Below are 23,676 nucleotides of genomic sequence, written 5' to 3' on the forward strand. Positions count from 1 at the left end.
GCGCCCCGAGAGCACCGCGCCTCCCAACGCGCCGCTGTGTGTCGCCGAGTGTCGGTGTGCGTTCGCTGCCCGACTCACCCTCCCTTGATGTAGTCGAGGAACGTCGACTCCGACTCCACGGAGAAGGACAGCAGGGTCACCTGCAACAGACAGAGAAGCGCTCACCAGCGGCCGTACGCGGGGATGCGCGCGGGGACGCCGGGCGAGGGACGGGTGTGTGAAGGTAAACGCGCCGCTGGCTGATAGGGTGGTAGTGGCCTAGTGGGTAACACACTCGCCTATGAACCAGAAGACCCGGGTTTGAATCCCACTTACTACCATCGTGTCCCTGAGCAAGACACTTAACCCCGAGTTGCTCCAGGGGGGGGACTGTCCCTGTAACTACTGATTGTAAGTCGCTCTGGATAAGGCCGTCTGATAAATGCCGTAAATGTAAATGTAAATGATGACGCCGGGCGAGGGACGGGTGTGTGAAGGTAAACGTGCCGCTGGCTGATGACTCCATCAGCCACGTTATGAAAAAGTCAACAGGAGCCTGTTGTGATATAAAGCGCCATCAGTCACCGTAACCGGCTGACGGGACATTAACGGGAGACGGAGGGACATCATTCATCGTGGCGAGCTTCACCACCGCGACCTGAAACAGATCTCCGGGCTGGTGTGTGTGCACGTGTGGCTTCCTCCTTTAACTAACTGAAGTGTGAAATGAGACATGGCCGACAGCCGCGTGGACACGTCCCCCTCGGCGGCACCGTAGCTGACACTCACCGTTCCTGAATTTGCATACTTCTTCTTCTTCATTTTCTTCTTGGGATTCACCACCTACCGAGGGAAATGCGATTATTATTAGTGCGAGTTGAGAAAAGCGAACTCAGACAGGCATTGGGAACAATACAACAACAGCAGGTTCGAAGATGATCCCACACGCGAGGTCTAGCAACACTTTCCTACGCAGGAGGACTGCAGAAAGGTGGGAGGAGGACGTAGGTTCACGTCCATGCGATCCGAAGCACAGCAGTTTGCATTTTGCATCAAGGCTCTCATGAAAAATAATCGAATGTGTGCATTAGGAAAATAAAACTGCAACGCAGCACGCGGTGAGGCGGTGACACGTCTCCTCTGCATTTAACCATCACCCTTGGTGAGCAGTGGGCAGCCATGTCAGGCGCCCGGGGAGCAGCGTGCGGGGACGGTGCGTTGATCAAGGGGACCTCACTGGAACCTTTCGGTTATAAGTCTCGCTTCCTCGCCCGCCAGGCCACCACTGCCCCAACACAGAATTCGTTACGAACAACCACACAGAGAGGAGCCATTTCATATTCCTTTCATATTAATTAACCTATTATTCATATTAGTAAACCGGGGTTTGGTGTTCGGTGTGGAATTTAACTCTCTTGATATAAGAGGACATTGTCCAGGGGTCTGGTCCTACAGAGAAAATGAGCCAATTTGGTGAAATCAGTTACATAATGCTGTCGTTTAACCTCCTATTTTACAGTAGGCTGTGTTGGTGTTCTAAACTAAATTCTAGACTAAAATTCGGTTTGTATTTAATTTCACTGAAGTGCCCTGAGCATCTCTAATAAAAACAACTCAGCAGCCTGAGAGGCTCAGAAGAAACCTCAGAAGACCGTCCACGTTATTGACCAGTCACTGGTCAGGAGGGTGCAGCGCCGATCTAAACCGAAATCGATCCAGGGCCGAAATAAACAATTCCTCAACTTCTCATCCTCCTCACACTGAGACGGTCTGAACTAAAGAGCCCACCGTGCGGCGGGGGTGGTTTTGGAGATAAGTGCTGATTAATGATCATTAGTCAGCACTGGAGCAGAAAAAACACATTATCATACCCACAGCAGAGAAGTCACGCCTTGAATCTTGACCCATTTGGACCTGAACATCTAGCATGCCAGAAGATAATGGGTCAGGCAAGAACCAAAAGAGTGTGAAGGACTATGATGGTTCAGGAATGAGCTTCGACTACTGTGGTTAGGGTCCATGATCAGTCCTATACTTTTTCCCCGCATAATATAATTTGGTCTTGGTCATTGGTCAATTGGTCGTGAAAATTTGTCATTTTGAGAACCGTAAAAAGTGTGCGGCTCCGTGAAGGCCACGTTGTTTATGGATGAAGTTGTGTAAGAGGGCGGGAAAAGGGCAGGGTTGATGCCGCTGCCAACGGCAGAAATCCCATCGCAGCATGGATTACATGGTACTGAAACAAGGCACCGGTCGGGCCGAACCAGGTTAATGGGCCGTGCCGTCGAGCCCAGTCTGAGAGGCTCAGGGGGAACGACGTGATTTCAGACAGGCGCCTTGGGGGGACCAAAAGACATTAGGCTAATAATTCCTGGAATGTTCCGCACTAATCCTCATTTCACACGCTGCCCCACTATTCAGGTGATTACCATTCTATAGGAAAAATAAATTAAATTCACGCACAACCAAGCCACTGGGGATGCAGGTGACAGTTTATTTCTTGGTAATTTTAGCAAATTTTGTGCGTACAACCAGACTGGACGATCTGCTGTGGCGACCCCCCCTAACGGGAGCAGCCGAAATGAGACACCAAATTCCGTGGAAAAAGCTCACTGTGGCACTATAGACCTCTGAACCGTTTCATTCACCGCACGTTGAAAAGCCTCCGATGCCAGGTGGCACTTTCCCCACACCGCTGGGACGAGGAATCGATCCCGGACAGCCACTGGCCTACAGTAGCTAGTGAGGTGGTCAGATACTCACCTCGTAGATGTTGAACTGGCTCTGCCCCCTGGCCAGCTCTCGGTAGCTGGTGGTGAACTCACCAATGAAATCGTGGCTGCAACACAAACGAATCTTGCTTTATAGATGACATCAGACAAAGGGGCGTCCCATTCCAGGTGACCAATAATGGAACTCACTTGCACACACAGTTTCAAGCCAACACAGGGGATATGTGAGAACATGCAAGAGGAGATTTTTTTTGCATATAAAACCATCTTCAGGGTGGCTGAAATAATTACACACCTACAAAAAAATAACTGGGCGGGTAGTTCAGTATGTCTCCAACATACTGGTGACTAGCAAGCTTTGTACGGCACCATGAAAATTGGGCCACAAACCACTAACCTGCCATCACGGTCCCAGTCGTACACCTCCACCTTAATTGTCCTGTGGGAGACAAGAGCAGCACCAAAAAGAACGAGTAATAAATAAATATGCAAATTCATGAACGATCATCAGCCAGACCAGTGTGGCTGCATTCGCTGCGATGGCCCTCATTTGCAGGATTTAGCAGGGACGCGTGGTAATTGGCTTCTCGTCTCATCCGTCTCGCGCAGAGCAGCACCGGCTGGAGAAGCTGGGTGAACATGTCCTCCAGCAGACGTTGCAGCGCAGTAAAAAGACGAGAAAAATGACATCTACGTTCCGAATTAATGGAGAAGAAAACTGCACTCGTCTACTCCGAAACCTCATTATACCTGCTGAAGCATTCGCAGTTATGCAGGAGGGCGGCGGGACGAGGACACCAGCGATTACAAATTTAATATAAGACTATTATTACAGCTGTCATTATTGCCAGTCAGCATATTGACATAAAAGGTCACTTCCTGTGAGAGTGGCATTAAATCTCCTGGATAATGGCAGTAAAAGCTGAATCCAGTTTACTGTGGGTCTCCAGGGAGGGACGATATTATGACACCATCACTCTTTAAACATCATTACATGTAGCTTAGGGTCAGGAGGTCATGTGACCAGCTCATATCTGATTGGCTGGTAGTTGTACGTGCAGATCCAGTTGAGACTGATATCTATTCCACCTTCACGTGTGAATCCAAGTGAAATTAAAAGTATGTCTTACTCGTTTGTTCTGCGAGGGTCTCTGTATGACGATGTGATGAACTTTTTCTGCCCTGATGGGGCGTGAGACCTGCCAATCATGTCTATAGGCTCTGCCCATTTTAATCTATGGGGTGTCAGAAATGATCACATACCAACAAAAAGATCCTGTCACAGTCCTGGATGAAGACGCCTAAGGGTGTTAGTGGCCTAGTGAGTCAGAGAATCACCTATGAACCAGAAAACCACAGGTTCAGGTCCCAGGTTCAAACCCCACTTACTACCATTGTCCCTTAGCAAGACATTTAGTGTCACCAGGGGGACTGTCCCTGTCACTACTATTTGTAAATTGACCTAAAATTCCATCCACACGTCATTAGTTGTCCTGGAGGTTCCTAATCCTCCAGGAAAAGAACCGGAGAACCTGGAGCTTCATGGAGGATTTTCCTTCCTCTCCCATCTGCATGTTACCATAGCAACCTGCTGAAGCACGTTTATTTTTGGCAGGTGGGTATGTCGTAAACTCACTAATCCACAGCGAGCTGTGGCAGAGAGTGTTAAAATTTTCCATAAAAGATTATGAAACAACGACACTTTTACTCCGTCCAGAGCTTGAACCTGTTCGGTTTTCCGATTTCATGTTACGTTCCAGTAGAGCCTCCACCCAGAGGCTGCGCTGCAGACCCGCTGATACCAACTCACCAAAACTCCCACATTCTCACGCTCCCCGGAACACCGCCTGACAAATGATTCCTCTGGGCAGGATTAAGCAGAAGTTTATTTTTTTTTTCATTCTGCGAATAAGTTTGTGTGACTCCCCACGCATCACGCCCGGGCCTCAACAAACACAAATCCACCCACGGGTGCCACCAAAGACAAGGGAATCACAGTGCGGTACACGCGGCTCAGCCCACACGCAGGTGAGCGCGTCCTGACAGCGAGAGGGACGCCCTGCGGGTCCCGTCGATCAGGCGCCAGCTACAGACGGGCCGGAAATATCCTGCGAGCAGCGGGGGAGGCGAGAGGGGCGCGGAATTCCCTCGAGCCCATTCCGTGCCAGCGTTGCACAGGCTTTTATCGTCTGGATTCAAAGCTGCGCCGGAACCCCCGTTTTTATTAACAGAGCAAACGCAATCACGTCTTTACACAGGGGAATCAATTTCCATTCGTCTGACCCCCCCCTTAAATCTGGCCTGGTTTAGAAGTGGACCTTTTTTTGTCACCAAACTGGCCCTTTAATGAGGGGTTTAATTTGTCACTGTGAATTTGACCCTCAGAGGGACATATTTATGACACCGCGTATGGGACATGGTCTCTAATGTCACATTCACGAGTTAAGGATCCGATAATCTGCATGTTGGTGTTGGTAGTGGGCGTGGTCACATTTGTGACATATTCTGTGTATCAGGGGTATTAGGAGTGTAGAAACATGGAGGGAAACAGAGGAGAACTCCTGGGCTACAACTGGTAGGGTGCTCATTTTTTCCCGTTTTTGATTCTGTTTATTTCTGTAAACTTTTATTTGGACCACGGGGATGCACTGTCTCAAGGGTAGTAGTAGCCTAGTGGGTAAAACACTCGCCTATGAACCAGAAGACCCAGGTTCAAACCCCACGTACTACCATTGTGTCCCTGAGCAAGACACTTAACCCTAAGTTGCTCCGGGGGGGGACTGTCCCTGTAACTACTGATTGTAAGTCGCTCTGGATAAGGGCGTCTGGTAAATGCTGTAAACGTAAGAGCCAGAAGTGACAGACGGGTGACTCTTGACCTCCTGAACTTCCTTCCTCCTCTTGCTACATGTTATGTCTCAGACAGCATTGGTAATGGACGTTTTTTGGACCAGAGCTGACTGGCTGCGACAGCGTGACGGTCACCCGCGGTGTCGTGTGGAGGGGTCTGTACCTGTCGTAGTCCCCGTTGCACAGTCCCCTCACCGGGATGGTAAAGGACTGCCAGACTGGATTCAGCGTGTTCTTCACCACCTCGGTTTTGTGGCAGATGGTGAACCTTGAAATAATAAAAAAAAAATTTTAAAGTCCTGTGGGCGTGGCTCATTTTGAGTTTCTGAATTCTGAATCTGCTGCGAAACCACATAGCGCTGTCCTTTTTTACCCAGCATGCCACCGATTGACTGAATGACTGAGGATGGTGTTGTGATGTAAACTGCGGGTTTATGAATCATTTTCTCCTCAGTCAAGATTTAAAAGCTTTTCAATGAAGCGGTTACCCTACAGCTTTCTGGGAAAAGAGGTGGACCTGGCGGCTAAAGTGCACTCTGGGCAAGTAGTGTTGACCTGTTACTGGCTGATTCTATTTCAGCGGATTTTATTTCAGAATGAAGCCAAAAGATCCAACTGAACGCACGTTCCGTCCTCGTTACTCCTGTAGAACACCATGAAGGGGTCTGACTTCCCAAAGAAGTCCTTCTTGTCCAGTTTATTGGCGCAGAACTGCATGGTGGCGAAATCCTGTGAAGGAGCAAGAAAGGAGAAGAACTCAGAGAGGAGCTGACATTTTAATGAGCGCAGCAGTGGAACGCCCCCGTCGGCCCCGCCCACGCATGTTTGTATTCGCATGGCTATTACAGGAAGATGGTGGTGAGTGGTCCTGTGGTGATTAAAAGTGAAATTGACAGGACGCCGTGGCTTCGTTATCTGGAGGCTTCATATGTCCTCGAGTCGGGACAGTGCAGCGAGACCCTAATGGAGCTCTTGCTGTCACGTGCTACACTTGGTTGTCTCATTTGTATGACCGGCACATCGGAGGTCACGAATGCTCCTTTTGAAAATTCCTTTTGTTACACAGCGGTGCCTGTTCCAAAATCTGATTATCATCCATAATAAATAAATATCTAACTAGCTGCCCATGCAGGGCAGCGCCACTGGAGTTAATAATTCATCAGGCCCAGCATCTAACAAGGCCAGAGGACTGAAGTGTGCTGCAGCAGCAGCCCTCATTAAATACAGACGCCAAAATATTCCATATTCATACGCCTGCCCATCCTCATCCAGGCCACGCCCACGCCATCAAATCCAAGATGTTTACAACGTTTTTATACCCAGTTGTTTATACCTCTGTATTTAACCATCACCCTGAGTGAGCAGTGGGCAGCCATGACAGGCGCCCGGGGAGCAGTGTGTGTGGACGGTGCTTTGCTGAGTGGCACCTCAGTGGCACCTCGGCGGATCGGGATTCGAACCGGCAACCTTCTGCTTACGGGGCCGCTTCCTTAACCGCTAGGCCACCACTGCCCCGTAATGACGATCACATTAATAACATACACTAACACCCCAGTACACCAGCACCCTGATCCTGCAGCGAGTGTCACTCAGTAGTGAGGAACACACAGTTGTTCATTAGGAAAACGCTGAGGGGGAGAATGTTAAATCCCAGGTGTGGGATGTGTGACAGGACTCGGTGTTGGTGCCACAGCTCAGTGACGTGGTGCGGCGTAAATAAATCTCGTCCCGATGTGGCCGGTGATGGGTCTGGACCGGGAGTGTGTCTATTGTCCCAGTCCAGGCGCCGTTCATCCAGATGACAGTAATGCTGTGACTCACCCTGCAGTTGCCGAGTTCCTCCGCCGTCAGGACGATCGAACCACACTTCTTCCCGGGAATTCCCCTACACACACACACACACACACACACACACACACACACACAAAAAGCCAATCATGAGAGCTTCCATTACTGAGGACGGGGTCACAGGATCTGCATGGTTTTCCCGTTCATGTGCGTTCCCCACAGCAAACGGTCATTTCTCAGCTCATTAACTCTATAACGCTGCCCCCTTCCAGCAAGCATTTGTTCAACCAGATTTCAGAGTCATAAGCTGTTACGAGGTGAGCGTTCCACAGAGTTCTGAACGGAGATTACTGCGCAGAGCTAGTCACCTTTACTGGCAATGATAAGATGCTAAAAACGGCAAATGCTTCTGCCTCCACACATTCTGTACTTGAACCGTATACGGGCAGAAACGCACGCAGGAGCACTGTGGGTAGATTAAGGAGTGTGGATCTGAAGTGAACTATCATCATCTGATTAACCCCCCCAAGCTGTTTTGAGCGAGTAGATAGAAAAAAAAAGAAGAGCTCAGTTCAAACAAACGCAAACAACTAGTTCACATTCATATGTTCTATTTTAAAAAAAAAAATCTATTCTTTTTCAGCAGAATATATCCCAGGGTTAAGTGTCTTGCTCAGGGACACATTGACAGCTTTGAACCTGGGTCTCCTGGTTCATAGGCAAGTTACAAAGCATGAAAAAGTTCTACCACAGAACATTCTGATCTGCTAGAATAGAATATTCATCGCACTAATAATATCTACTAATTAGTATCTGATGCGCTCAGCATGCGTTGGCTCAGTGTGGACAGATGAAACAGATATGTACATCTGTAATTTCCAGCTCCAGGAGGTTCTCCACGTGGTCTTAATCCAGAAAAAAAAAAAACAGAGGTCAGTGCGCTGGTGGCAGGAACACGCAGCAGGGGCTGCGGAAGCGAACAGGCGTGGCCTTTTCACACTCCCGGGCACCGACAGCGAACAGAAACTCCGGCGCGATGGATTTATTAGTAAAAAAAACTCCAACTGTCCGTCCGGGTCAATCGGGGTCGTTTTTATACTGATGGTGAAAATGTAATTTCAAAAGAACTGATTACATTAGTAATGACGCACCCTCACGCTTTCGTGGTTAGATTCAATTAAATATTTACTGACGTCCTCTGACACGCAGAGAGCATCGCTATTTTAGGAATTCTATAAATTAATCAATACTAAACTGTATTTTAATCAAAATATATTATAAAATAGTGACATGTATGCCACATTGGACAGAATCTTGAACTTACTTTTGTAAATATCTGTAAAAATGGTGTCATCTCAGTACTGTACCATATTTTGTGAGTGTTTTAATTAGCCTTGAAAAAAAGGGGGTGGTCCTGGAAGGATCATTAATCAAAGAGAAGTTCCGTCCATAACTGACAAAAAATCTATGCAAGATCCTGGTGTCCCCGCAGGGAACAAGTCCAACTGAAGGATCTACATCGTTTAGAATTTTTCATCTAGGCGCCGAATGAAAGAAAAACATCCCTCACTGTGCAGCAAAAGGGACAAAAAAGATGGTCCTGCACTGCTGCTGGATGTAAATGCAAAATTCATCACCCCACCCCCTCTCTCAGCACGCTGCCAAAGACATATATCCTCTTCCTCGTTCCCATTAAAGACCAGTTTACACATGTAATGAATACTGAAGCACCACCGGCATGATCGTGGGGCTGGAGGAAATAACACGCTTCTCCATTAAGCTGCACTGATGGATGGAGACGAACGCGAAGGGCCTCGAGGCAACTGGGAGTCGTGGAGAAAGGACATAAAAACCAGGGTGCACAAATCACCGGGATCTCTATTATGGCTTCTCAACTTAACATCTGGAGGATGAACTGTGGTTTCTGCACAGCGGCACCGAAGCCGAGCCCGGCCCGAGGCGGGGCCTGAGCTCATCTCCACCGGAACACAAGAGGAAGCACTTTTTACTCCACCAATTAGAGCCAGAGAGGCTGCTGCTGTTGCTGCTGCTACAGGAAAGTGTGTGTGTGTGTGTGTGTGTGTGTGTTCCACCGGTCAGGGTCTCCAGGCAGCGCCGCTTCTGTGGAAACAGTGGGATTAATGAGTGGATGTGGAATTAGCTGCCAGGATTTACTTTCAAGTATTTCTCAGAAGAGCAACAAAGATAAAAAAAAAAAAAAAAAAAAACAAACGGCACAACCCGCCCCCACATTCAGACGACTACAGCAGGGTGAAGCATCATGGGAAATACAGAAAAAACAGAAACATGGAGGAGGTGAGGATTCACCAACACGTCCACGTCTACACCCCCGACGGCGCTGGCCCCCCAAACTCACTTTATTACCTCCGGCACGGGAGGAAATGGTAGAAACTAAATAAAAGTGACAGCATGACAGGCGGAGAAGTCGTCTCTGTCAGACAGGATTCTTCTGAACCCACGCAGAACACCACCACCACCACCCAGTTCTAATTTTAATCCATCTGTTCTGAACAGGCAGAGGGAAGAGTCTAATTTTGATGGTAGTTATTACAATATTACAGAGGATGACATCTGGATCTAAATCAGTATGTCAGTGTGTTGAGCGAGACACCACAGGTGGCTTTTAACCAAACAGACGTTCTGATGATGGAAGCATCAGTGTGCTTCTCAACTTGAATTTGAATGGGACTGAAAAGTGTGTAAAGTCAGTTTGAGCAGGTAAGAGTTCCGGTGTGAGGAGATGCTATTCTTGACTATAGAGAGGGAAAGAGACGATGGTGACTGGTAGCTTGCTGGACCACAGAGGTTGTCCAGGCAACCTTCCATGGACCAACCCGCATATAAATCGTCCCCTTTCAGTTACGGTAGCTGGGTGGTGCGCTAGAAGCCACTCTTTAGGTCAGCATCAGTGGTTTGAATTGGATTTCGGTGGTAATGGGGCAGTCGGTAAGGAAGCAGATCCGTAAACGCAAGGTTGCAGGTTCAATTCCCGAAATGCCAAGGTGCCACTGAGCAAAGTACCGTCCCCACGAATGGCAGCCCACCACTCACCAAGGGTGACGGTTAAAGGCAGAGGACACATTTTGTTGTGTCACTGTGTGCTGTGCTCACAATGACAACCACTTGGTCTTGCAGCTCTTTATTTGTCTGGACAGCATTTGTGATAAATGTTTTTTCATTGTTATTCTTCATATAGAACAGATGAAGATCATCTCAGTCTTTAGGTCCCCACTCTTTGGACGGATGCCAGGATCTAAATCCCACAGAGCCAATCAGAATGATCCCTTCTTTTTATAGGCCACATTCCTGTGTTCTGATACAGATGGAGTACAGTGTGGATTTATTAATTTTTTTAAGGCGCTGCAGTAGCAGAATGAAGATGGCCTTTCATCTATCCCTTTTCATCTTTCTTTTTCATCTCCTCTCAGAATAAAAAACGCAGTTGCCGTTGCCGATCCGTTTCAGCTCTGAGAAATGGAGCTAATGGCTCATTATGTTGTACAGTTATACGCTGACTGTAAATAAACAAACACCTATTAATGATGGAGAGGTGAGCTTCACCTTCTCCCACCATGCCCATCGACTGAGCAGAGGGAAACGTTCCACTGTGGAGGAAAACGCCCGGAGAAGAGAATTAGACTCATGTTCATTATTATGATTTTTTTTCATTTAATTGTTCTTTCAACACCACAGGTGCTTGGTGGGAGAAAGAAGAAGAACAACAGATGCTCACTTACCACTGAAACGTGCAAAAGTCTTTAAAGAAAACAGATGCCCACAGAAATAACAAAACCTGAACCTGACTGTTTCATGATTTATCATTTTAGAATGCAATAGAATACTGAGCGCCATCACTGATGGATGTTCTGGACGGCACTGCGGCTCTCGCTGTCCAGTTCTATCAGACCGATGGGCAGCTGAGGTACAGAAGCCACCACCACGGCGTCCATCAGGCCGAGTGACCGTGACACAGAACACAATGCCTCCTGTTCCAGGAACTTATCACACCCTCAAGCCTGCTGGCACCTCGTTACGACCGGAGGAGACCCGGAAAGAGTCACACATTCTTAACTCAATTAGGCATGCGGGTACTCGAATTAAAAATACTCAAATGATGGCTCTTTTGTCATGTACGAGCTCTGAAACACGTAAAAAAATAAGACAACCAACTGGACCTCGTGTAATATTAATACAGAAACTTAAATTAATAGCTGATGTTATGTAGAAGAAAGTGTAGAAAACAAAGCGTTGATGAATAAAAGATGCTCTTGTTTGTCATCGTCCCCATTATGCATGGTGACGTGTGTTAAGAAAAACGCACAGGATTATTTTCTGCGCCCAATCCAATCACGAAGCAAAACTAGAGTGAGGAAGAAACAACAAACGGTCAGGTGAAGTACAGATGAGTACAAGTATGCAGTGTTTGTCAACAGCATTTACATTTACATTTTACATTTACAGCATTTATCAGACGCCCTTATCCAGAGCGACTTACAGTCAGTATTTACAGGGACAGTCCCCCTGGAGCAACTTAGGGTTAAGTGTCTTGCTCAGGGACACAATGGTAGTAAGTGGGATTCGAACCCGGGTCTTCTGGTTCATAGGCGAGTGTGTTACCCACTAGGCTACTACCACCCTCTACTACCACAGCGACCAAGAGACGGACGGTGTCTCAGACGGAGAGCGCTACGTTCCACGGTCACTTCTTCCTACGATTGGGATTGGATGGCAGCCTGAGACCAGCTGTGGGTGCGGGGAAAGAAAAGTCCCTCAGCACAGTTCTCGCATCAGACAAAGGGGAGGGCGGTATCTGCCGAACGCCGCCATCAGGCAGAACTGCCACTTGAAGGAAGGTCAATCAACTTTTCTCCGTTCTGAAGAACACTGGTGCGGATATTGCTCTGCTCTTCATGGAAAACAATTCCGACGGATAATTCCAGATAAAGCCCTTCGTTCCTTCTGATCCTCATGCTGGGAATCTGGGTGCAAAATGATCCGTGTTCGTTAGCATGTATGACAATGTTTAATTTTTATTTCTGATCCTGCTGACGAATTGGAAGTGATGCACGGATCAATGGACTGAATCCTTACCGCAGTCAATTGAGGGAGAAGCTGACTTTTTTTTTTTGTCTTGCCCTGTTCCTTCCCATCGATCAGAAATGGCCAGAAACGTTCCTCTAATTTCACTCCGATTCATTCTCTCTGAAAGACACTGAGCCACAACCACCTTTATTCTCAATTTCAAAGGCGGAGAAGGATCAGCGTGGCGACATGTCCTAATCGCCCCTTCTGATCAGTCTGAGAGGCAGGCGGGAGTTCATTCGACGCGCGGACCCAGTGGCTTGAATGAAAATTCTGCAGAGAAGCGGCTCATTAACACGACCCCGCTGAAATGATAGCGAACGCATGCAGAGAGGCTGGCGCTGAGCAAACGATGTTCTGCTGCACCTCGGTCAATACGAGGTCAAATGTCAAAGAGTGGGTGAGCGTTTGCTCAGTTCGTGAGGGAGGTTGTGCAGCATTAATCACCTCCAGATCTTTCAACGGGAGGTCACTCGGGGGCGGAGCCTCGCGCCCATCGATCCACTCGGCGGTTGGGATCATGTTATCAGACTGAGACGGAGGGATTGTTTATTTATAGGCTTGGAAGAAGACGACTGGACTGAGGCCAGGTTCTGGGCTGAAATCAGAGAGAACCCTGGTTCTGGCGCAGAGGAAAAGTCCAATGATGTCCTGGAATGACAGAGCTGAGAAAAACATGGCGCTAGATACACTGACGCAGTCCAATACAGTCTATAAAATGTGTGCGGTGATGTTCTGGTTGTAGTAGCCTAGTGGGTTAGAAACTCAACTCTGAACCAGAAGACCAGAAAGTCAGAGGTCGAAACCCCACTCCCTCCCATTGTGTCCCCGAGCAAGATACTTAACCTTGAGTGTCTCCAGAGGGACTGTCCCCGTCACTACTGACTACTAAGTCACTCTGGATCAGGGCGTCTGATAAATGCTGTAAATGTAAAACGTTACAATAACTAACAGGCTATTTAAAGAAAATAACCAGCTACATCCACCTGCTACAGCGTCCTAAGGAACTTTAAAGTAATGTGACGTGGAGTAAATGTAAATGTGACATGCGCGTTGTCATGTAAATGTCACTTGTGATGTAAATGTGTTCTAAAAGCACCTGCCCCGTCTTCGCACCACCTCCCGTTCCCAAACCTCCCTGAAGCAGCCCTTTCATGATCAAAAATATGCGGCGCAGAATTAGCATGACGTCTAATTTCCGGAGATTAAAGGCAGCACAATTAAACGATGCGCTGCAGGAGAACTCATCCACGCGCTTTTGTTTTTTCTTTTGTTCGGGAAGAAAAGGCGGACAGAGACAGGAGTCTCTGTGAATGCGCCGAACTCAGAGGGGAAGCATGAAGCACGAGGCTCCGGTGCAGAACTGAGGTTCAGCCTATTTTTTACCAAGCAGTCCTTTTTATCGGTTTATTCTGTTTAAATCGTAATGACATACTTGTGACATAATATTATTACAGTCATTAATAAGACCATTACCATCTACAACCCCAAATCAGAAAATAAATATAAAATAAAGTGAAGTGATTGTCATTGTGAAACACTGCAGCACAGCACATGTGTCCTCTGCATTTAACCATCACCCTTGGTGAGCAGTGGGCAGCCATGACAGGCGCCCGGGGAGCAGTGTGTGGGGACGGTGCTTTGCTCAGTGGCACCTCAGTGGCACCATGGCAGATCGGGATTCGAACCGGCATCCTTCTGATTACAGGGCCGCTCCCTTAAGCGCTAGGCCACCACTGGTTGGGACAGGGTGGAAAATGTGAATAAAAAAAAGAAAAAAGCAAGTAATACATTTTCCTCAAATTGTATTTCATTGCAGACTGTGTTAACACAAAATAATTCATGCTTTTTCTTGTCAACATCTTTTGATTTGTATATGAATATCCATTCTTGCCATTCAGGCTTGCAACACGTTCCAAAAAAAGTTGGAACAGTACAGCACCTACCGTTTCCCACCCTGTACCAACTTTTTTGGGGTTGTATTACAGTCCATCAAAAACAGGGTTCAATGTGTATATGGTGTGTGTATATGTGTATACAGCGTATGTGTGTATGTGTTGTGTGCGTATACATATATGTACATATATACAGTGTATGTAGTCTGTATGTGTATATGGTGTGTGTATGTGTATACAGCGTATGTGTTGTGTGCGTATACATATATATACATATATACAGTGTATGTGTATGTAGTCTGTATGTGTATATGGTGTGTGTGTATACATATATACAGTGTATGTGTATGTAGTCTGTATGTGTATGTGTTGTGTGCGTATACATATATATACATATATACAGTGTATGTGTATGTAGTCTGTATGTGTGTATGTTGTGTGTGTATAGCGCATGTGCTTTGATTGCAGGGGCTAAAAGGTGGCCACTAAAAGCCTCTTCAGCCACTTTGACCCGCTCTAATTACAACGTGAGCGCCTCGGTTCCGCTGCTGATGTTCAGCAGGAACCACTACCTCAAACCCTCGCTACGATTGGCTGCTGCTCCAGAGCGCAGGCCTCCCTCCCGCAGGAACCCTCGTCGGCTCCTTGATCTCGCTTCCTCTTTAATTCGAGTCGAGGAAAGTTTCTGCCGATCGCCTGCGGGCTGCAAGAGGAGCGTTCCGCTGTTATGGAAACGCCGCGAGCCGACAGAGTGTCTGTCATCAGACCCGCCGCTTCGCTCCTTGTGCTCGCAGTTCCGCCCTCAGTCCTCCCTAATGGGCTCCTGCGGCTCAAAAACGTGCCGCCGTGCCGCTCCGCGGTGCCCGATGTCGGGCCGCGTGTATTAATCAATACCCCAAACCAAACAATCAGCCCCAGCAGCGCTGCCGAAGCCGAGCGGGCGAAAAAAAATAAGTCCCCCTTAAAGAGCCGGAGTATCCACAGCTGCATGCCCTGCGGAGAGTCCAATAACTCAATTCCTCACTGCAGCCACCTAATGACAGTTATTATCCGTCGGTGGCATCCAGGAACGTCCCCCCCCATCAGGTCCTGTCAACTGTGACCCGCTGCATCTGTTCGCGCAGCTGAGAAACAGAATCTCCATGTAGCAACGTTCTGTATACGTGAATGCGGCGCATGCGTCACGGCCCAGTGTGACATTTGGAGTGACATTAAAGCCTCTGCTGCAACTCACCCAAGAGGCTTCTCCAAGCGGCTGGCGGGTGACCCCACCACCTCTCCGAGGGTGCAGAACACCTGACCCAGGAAGTCCTGCAGGGGTTTGAGAGAGAGAGAGAGAGAGACAGAGAGAGAGAGAGAGAGGGGCGGGGCTTGGTGAGAAATCACCCGCGGCAGCACAGGCTACTCCGTTCTCTACAGAAATCAAGTGGACAAAGACGCTGACGTACGTTGGAGCTGGGCGGCTTCCGGAAGTAGAGAGCGGGGCAGCAGTTTAACCACAAGAGGGGACAGAAACGTGACACGTGACAGAAAACAAGCACAACAGAGCCCAGCAATGGCCGACAGGGGCGGGGGCGAGGGCGTCCGCAACTAAAAAAATAAAAAAAAAACATTGAGAACCATGCATTAACATAAACGTTCAAAATATGCGAAGCCCACCCCCCTGAATAATCTGAAATAATCAGCGGCGCTGATTATTTTAATTGCGAACCGGGTTCGCCTTTTTGCTTCGGCGGCGGCTCCGTGGCGGATTTGAAGCGTCATTCGGGATTTTAGAGTTCAGGCCCGAAAAGCTCTGATGGGAAAAAATCAAAAAGCATGGCGCTGCTTCTCTACGCCAGAACTCTGCGTTACTTTACGCTGCGTTTGGACCTTTTTAGCGTTTTTGACGTTTTTTTTTTAATTTGGGATGAAAACACATGCGGCAAACACCAAGCAGACAGACAGATGGGACAGACAGATGGACGGACGGACCGTGAAGTGACCTCAGCGAGGAGTACGTTCCCACTCACGTGTTTCGAGAGGTCGGGACTTTTGGAGTCAACGTCGTACCTGCGGAGCAACGCAGAGACACCCCAGTTTAACCGCAGATCACCATAACACCCAGACGTCCCGATTCCACACGAGATGGAACGTGCTGAAATGCACCAGGGCAACACTGTTCTCAATTTATCATCTCATCAATTAATAATAATTAATATAGTTCATTATCCGGGTTGGGGTTACTCAGAAACAGGTCAGCCACACCAAAAAAATAACATGCAGCATAATAAATAACATTGTGAAATAACTGAGGGATTTATGGCCAACGGCGCGGAGATTTCATTATTAAACCACGCCCCTGTGAACCCTCCAGCCAATCAGATGTCTGAGCCTCACATGTCAAAGCGCAGATTCTGCTTCTCCTCGAAGAAGTAGTCCAGGATGTACTTCCTCACAAAGTCCGGGTTCAGCGTGTTGTCAATCACCTCAGTCCGTCCAAACTGCAGGGAGAAAAAAAAAATCTATTAGAGGACGATGGTTCTATACCCACCAGCCCCTAAAGAACCGTCCTGTGACGACTCAGTGCCGCAGTTGGGTCCATTTTGTTGGCAGGGCTTTGCTGTTTGTTTATGATGAATAATGCAGCTAAAGAAACGCCACTCTGTTCGCATGAATATATAAAACATGCGCAAACAAGGTTCGCCGCTGCACCCATTACCACGTTCCGTTCAGCTTCAGAACCGAGTGGACCAGAGAGGAAAAGCTCTCCAAGCGTGCTTATTTACAGCTAGTTTTTTACTCTGGTATATTAACCATAACACTGTATATTATAATGCGTTATCTGTCTATTGAAAACTATTGCTTCGGTTCTTTCCGTCTCATATGCATTTAAGAAGCTTAAGTCAAAGAACATTTCGAGTGAAATAAAAATGAAAAAAAAAATTATAATAAAATTAATTTTACAGTAACAGCGCTGCCTGTCCTATCCATACACCATTCCATTCCCTGCTCCGACTGAAAGAAGAAAAAGAAAGTGAAGTGATTGTCACATGTGATGCACAGCAGCACAGCACATGGTGCACACAGTGAAATGTGTCCTCATTTACATTTACGGCATTTGGCAGACGCCCTTATCCAGAGCGACTTACAACGTGCTTTCAAGTCCTCTGCATTTAACCATCACCCTGAGTGAGCTCGGGTTTCGAACCGTTAACCTTCTGATTATGGGGCTGCTACCTTAACACTGGGGCAGTGGTGGCCTAGCGGTTAAGGAAGCGGCCCTGTAATCAGAAGGTTGCCGGTTCGAATCCCGATCCGCCAAGGTACCACTGAGGTGCCACTGAGCAAAGCACCGTCCCCACACACTGCTCCCCGGGCGCCTGTCATGGCCGCCCACTGCTCACTCAGGGTGATGGGTTAAATGCAGAGGACAAATTTCACTGTGTGCACCGTGTGCTGTGCTGCTGTGTATCACATGTGACAATCACTTCACTTTACTTAACCGCTAGGCGACCACTGCCTCTAGCCACCACTGCCATTGTGTTAATGACTGAGCATTAACACAATTCTAATCTGTTTAAAAAAATAAATAAAACGGGAAAGGGGAGGACGTTCTCTCCATCCCGACTGTAGGTTTGGGACACATGACGTCGGCTGCGTGGGCAGGAGGACGAGTGCAACGTGCAGAGGAGATGCCAGGAAAGGTCAGGCTGTCGCGTCCGAGCAAAACAAGACAGAATTAGCACCGCGTCCCTCCGACTCGGCTGCGTTCCTCTGCCGCTAATGAGTTTCCCAGCGGACGCCGCGGAGTGCGAAAACGAGCTGCTGCTCTTTAGCCGAAGAGCCGGATCCTGGATCGTCTCGTAAAGCCGCGAGAAATCCCACACAGCGTGTTCCACTAACTAACAAACAAATAAAAGCTCGGCCTCCAGAAGATGACTTTCAACGCGACGTGCCAACTTTTCTCACAGTCATCTGAGTGGTCGCTCTACGGCGAGACAAGACTTGAAACAACTTCTCGACCGTGAAGGATGTGTCCTACGTAAGCGTTGATGGAGACGTTTTAAAAGGCACTTCCTGAAGACGGTTATTAGGCAAATGGACCAAATGACAGACGATCGCTCCACCGCGTGCCGCCGACCAGAATTTAAATTGGAATATTGAAAATGGGTGTTTTGTACGGAGGACGTTTCTGCAGCTCCTATCTGCCAAGGGAAGGCGGGAAAATGGGTATAAAATGCCTCCGTCAGAATAATGCACCCTCTAATAAATCCACCATTATTATTATTTATTTTATTTTTTTTCAATTTGGCCGTTCAGCAGTTGCCGAAGTGAAAGCAAGATGATCGTGATGCGATCGTTTCGATCTGTCCCTCGTCTCCATCATCTCCTGACTCCTGTCGGCTGCAGTTGAAAGGTCAGCAGGATTAGGTTGGTAAATCCACCCCGGCGAAGAGGTCCTTAGCTCAGTAGCTGCCGTCACGACCATGCGGGCATGACGCGGCGGGTGAACGGAGAGGAGGACGAAGAGTGACGAGGAATGACGAGGAATGAAGGACGCTTTCACCTGACATCACGGAACAGGGGTTTAATGGTGAAGCACAAGACAGGGGAGACATCCGAGACGTAGACACTGGTGAACACGGAACATAACTTCAAAAGACCTGACAGCGGACAGAAACGCACAGGGCAGCTTTATACATTTGACACAGGTGAGAACGATTAGGGAACATTTCACATGACAATGAAACTCCGGTCCGGATCCTGGACCGGAGTAACCCCCATTTCGGACCGGATCCTGACAGCTGCGGGCTGTTCCGACTTCCCGATTCCATTACAGTTGGATTTTTATACATTTGCGTCAAAGTGTAGAAACGCTTTTCTCTAAACCGGGTTTTCGCGTCCACACGGGAGCGCTATCTGAAATGTCCCGAGCTCTGTATTAAAAGGTCCGGTTGGCGGTTGGAGCCTGTTTCTGGGTTCCCTCAAACCCTGTGTACATAAGGCCAGATCGGATAGAACATTTTATAGGAAAACGTTGTCGTGTGGACGGGGCTTAAATTTGTATAGAAACTTTTTTGAGTGTGTGTGTGTGTGTGTATGTGTGTCCACACACTTACTTCTCTCCACTGCTTGGTCTCCACACCCTGGGTGTACAGGACGCACACTGCAGACACACAGAAGAAACACAGACTTGAATCGTTCATTTCGCGCCTCTGGCCACAGAACACACGGAACCCGCAGGGTGGCAGAAGCAGCACTCGTTACAACAAGATGGAGGACGTGCGGCGTCCACGCGCTTCTCTCGGGAGTCAGACGCGACCCTACCTCCCCCCAGCCTGTCACCATCACAGCAGAGAACTGGGTTCTAAGGTGTCCTGACAAACACACACACACACACAGCTGATGGCAGAAGAGCAGGAGGGACGAACCCCGAGTCGACAGACACACAACAGGGTGAGGAGAAGAGGAAAAGCGGAACAATTAAAATAACGGAACCCGGTGAAGAGACAGACAGGGACTACTGGGGGGGTGAGCAAAAGCTTTATAATGAGACATGCTGACAGCGTGAATGTGCCGGGACAGAACGGAACTCACTCGGGTCGGATTTGGAGAACGTGTCTTTATCCAGAAGATTCCTGGTTGGGAGGAGTGAAAGAGAGAAAAATCAAACAATGCCATCATGTTGCAACAAGTAGCAGTGACACGCACAATACGTGTAGTATCCAGTGTATATAGAGAGATTAAAGTATAAAGTGAAGTGATACACAGCAGCACAGCACAAGGTGCACACAGTGAAATGTGTCCTCTGCATTTAACCCACCACCCTGAGTGAGCAGTGGGCAGCCATGACAGGCGGATCGGGATTCGAACCGGCAACCTTCTGATTACGGGGCCGCTTCCTTAACCGCTAAGCCACCACTGGCCCTTTACAAAACATCACATGACGTGACAGAACACTCTCTCACCTTCGGCTTGCATCTATCTCTTGTACTTAATTTAATTCGAATTTAATTTAATAAATCCAACAAAACTAGTCTGAGCTTCCAAAAATGCTCCCATCACTCATTCCAGCTATTTCACGGCAGAAATATTCCACATATTCCATGCACATTGTTAGAAGTCCTGGGGTTCTGTCATTCCCCACACGACGGGAGGACAGGAAAATCCATGCGCTGCTGAATTATGGGTCCATCACTTTATGTTGCTTGCAGAAGAGAGTAAAAAAAAAAAAATAATCTTTAACTTTTCTTGGCTGCGGGTGCCAGCCAATCAAACACGTTTCTACGCAAATTTCTCCGGCAAATCAGTACCAAATGGCCTAATGCAAATGCCAGGCGATCAGTTGGGCCGATGCCGAGTGAATGAAGCAGGCATTGTTGTCATGAGCGAGAAACACCATTTGGCTGCCACTCCTGTGCGCCGTGCGCGGCAGACGCGCCCACCACCAGCCGCCTCCATGGACGCATCCCAAAAAAAAGTCATTGTGATACACAGCAGCACAGCACACAATGCACACGGTGAAATGTGTCCTCTGCATTTAACCCATCACCCTGAGTGAGCAGTGGGCGGCCATGACAGGCGCCCGGGGAGCAGTGTGTGGGGACGGTGCTTTGCTCAGTGGCACCTTGGCGGATCGGGAGTCGAACCGGCAACCTTCTGATTTTGTCATTGTGCTATACAGCATAGCATAGCCAAGCATACAGTGACACAAAACGAAATGTGTCCTCTGCATCACCCTGAATGAGCAGTAGGCAGCCGTGACAGGCGCCTGGGGAGCAGCGTGAGATTGAGGGGACCTCCGTGGCACCTCGGTCGCTCAGGATTTGACCCCGAAACCCTTCAGTTACGAGTCCGCTGCCTTACCTGCTAGGCCACCACTGCCCATAGAGAACTGATGGGGCCAAAGGTGGAAGGAGACGAATCGCAGACCTGATCTCGATTCCACGGTTCAAATTCTGCTTACTACCATTGTGTCCCTGAGCAAGACACTTAACCCTGAGTGTCTCCAGGGGGGGACTGTCCCTGTCACTACTGATTGTAAGTCGCTCTGGATACGGGCGTCTGGTAAATGCCATAAATGTAAATGTTCATGCACATCGTAATTTGTAATCGTCTCGACCCGGGAGAAGATAATGACAGGAGACACGGGCCGAACAAAAAGGCCACGCCGGAGTGTTTACGTCCTCCCGCTCCGGCACGGGGCTACACGGCGCGATTACGAGAGCAGATGCCAAACCAAACCGCCTCTGTTATTACGCCGGCGCGCATCCTGCGCTCTCTCCGCCGCGGCTCAGGGAATTACGGACACGTTGCCGGCTGACAGGTACAGCAAGCGCACCTTTACCCCCTGACCCCTGCAAAGATTGACAGCTGGAGGGACTTCGGGGCCGCGCCGCCGGCAGCACGTTGTGTGCGTTTTGGTGCCAGATCACGTTTCAGTCCTTCGCCCGTCCGCCGGCAGGAGGAGTAAACACAGACCCTCCCGTTTCATCAGGAGGAATATGCAAATGTCCCACGGTTTAATAAAGGGACATTACTCATGCGGAAAATTGGGGGAAACGCACCCATTAAAACCGCATTTCGGCAGCGTGGCGCTATAAATACGCCGCCGCCGTTAATGAACGGCAATTTCTCACCGTGGCATTTTAAGAGGGTCCTGCACGCTCCTCTGTGCCTCTTAAACTCCCACGTGGAGAGAGAGATCCTCTCCACCTGGACCCGCGACACATTAGTATCCGTTCGGGAAGGTTCCCTCACCGACGCCGGCAGAAAACCAGGGCAGCCGAGTCCCACGGCACCGGCAGACCGGGAAGCCCGGAAGAGCCCGACTGGAGCTTTAATTACAGCTCATGAATATGCAGATGAGCCATTTTCTTATCCGGACCTTATCAGGGTCCCCCAGATGCCTTCACTGCACCCAACTGACGTAGATGTCGTACCTGAGACATCAAACAGCAGATCTTCATCCCGGTACGGGGATTTGGTGGAGGTTCACAGGAGAATCCAGTCCAGAAATCAACAGGCTTCCAATCAATCGATCTTTCCTCCATCTCTCTTTTACTGGACATCCAGTGCACAAGAGGACCATGGGAAGCAAAAGAGAGGGCAGATCCGAAAACCAGGAGAAATGTGGAGCGGTGGACGTAGGACGAGACGAGATGTTTCCCGCTTGTCCTTTATTCATGTGCTGAGCCTTTAGCGAGTCCCTGAGAGGGAAGGACGGCGACACACCTCGATAAAATTTAAACAAAATTCTCCACGAAGATTCATATATTCTATACTTCAGTCCAACAGCCAACCTGCAGGATCACACCTTTCATCTGCAAACAGACTTCCGCCCTGACTGAAGCCTGGTGGAGTGTAATTAAAAAATTAATCCACGGTTTGTCAATCGAACATAATTTATGGCAGCATAATGTGCTTTATGGCACTCATACTGTGAGACACGGCAATATGTGAGCATCGTTAAAAACTGGCAAAATCGAAATAAAGCCTCTAATCCGAGTGCAGTACGTACAGCGATAAAAAATGTAAAAAAAGAGATAATATTATAGAGCTAAGATGTTTGTGTTTGTGTGGGCCTTCATTATCTGGTCGGCGTCCATCCTCAGGGAATGAAAGAGAACGATCCTGTTTCGGCTGCTCTGTCACTTCACTCTGCTTCAGACTGATGAATGGGTGTTTTCTGGGGGTTTGTGTTTAATTTTCCATGCTCATTGTGAAAGTGAAGTGATTGTCGTTGTGATACACAGCAGCACAGCACACAGTGCACACAGTGAAATGTGTCCTCTGCGTTTAACCCATCACCCTGAGCGAGCAGTGGGAAGCCATGACAGGCGCCCGGGGAGCAGTGTGTGGGGACGGTGCTTTGCTCGGTGGTGCCTCAGTGGCACCTTGGCGAATCGGGATTCGAACCGGCAACCTTCTGCTTACGGGGCCGCTTCCTTAACCGCTAGGCCACCTCTGCCCCTTTGCACTCATTGTGGACGTTCACCTATTTTTTTCTAAGCAACTGTGGCAGTAATGAGGGAAGGCTGCCTCTCCGTGTCACCACGATGCCCCTGGCCGGTAAATCGTGCGAAGAATGCGTTCCTGCTGCCAGAAAACCGAGAAAATCCTCCGTGAAACGCGAGGCTGGAGATCAGCACCATGGACAGCACAAAAGGAATCAACAGGGCGCTTGTCTGCTCCCGAATCCTGACAACCTTCACCCCACAGGCCATTATTTCCAATAAAAGCATCGGTGGAGGTGCCAGCCAGAGCTTCAGTGAGAGTGAAGGACAGCAGAGCGAGCTGAAGGACAGTCGATGGGGAACACAAAAGGCCACATTGATTTCTGGCGT

General features: G+C 48.6%; 1 protein-coding gene across 2 annotated transcripts in view; it reads right to left on the reverse strand.

The window, feature by feature from the left end:
• The window catches only part of cpne5b (copine Vb), a 45,445-nt gene that overhangs the window by 12,197 nt on the left and 9,572 nt on the right, over window positions 1–23,676 (reverse strand). For both annotated transcript variants that reach the window (XM_028998194.1, XM_028998195.1), the window contains exons 2-13: window positions 19,928–19,968; window positions 19,450–19,496; window positions 16,727–16,830; window positions 16,360–16,399; window positions 15,582–15,658; window positions 7,383–7,446; window positions 6,187–6,290; window positions 5,725–5,829; window positions 3,109–3,150; window positions 2,743–2,818; window positions 769–822; window positions 79–140 (exon numbers count right to left, since the gene is read on the reverse strand). In XM_028998194.1, the coding sequence (XP_028854027.1) occupies window positions 79–140; window positions 769–822; window positions 2,743–2,818; window positions 3,109–3,150; window positions 5,725–5,829; window positions 6,187–6,290; window positions 7,383–7,446; window positions 15,582–15,658; window positions 16,360–16,399; window positions 16,727–16,830; window positions 19,450–19,496; window positions 19,928–19,968 (816 nt within the window). The remainder of the gene's footprint in view (window positions 1–78; window positions 141–768; window positions 823–2,742; window positions 2,819–3,108; window positions 3,151–5,724; window positions 5,830–6,186; window positions 6,291–7,382; window positions 7,447–15,581; window positions 15,659–16,359; window positions 16,400–16,726; window positions 16,831–19,449; window positions 19,497–19,927; window positions 19,969–23,676) is intronic.

Source organism: Denticeps clupeoides, chromosome 12 (assembly GCF_900700375.1).
Source record: "Denticeps clupeoides chromosome 12, fDenClu1.1, whole genome shotgun sequence".
In the NCBI taxonomy this organism is placed as follows: domain Eukaryota; kingdom Metazoa; phylum Chordata; class Actinopteri; order Clupeiformes; family Denticipitidae; genus Denticeps; species Denticeps clupeoides.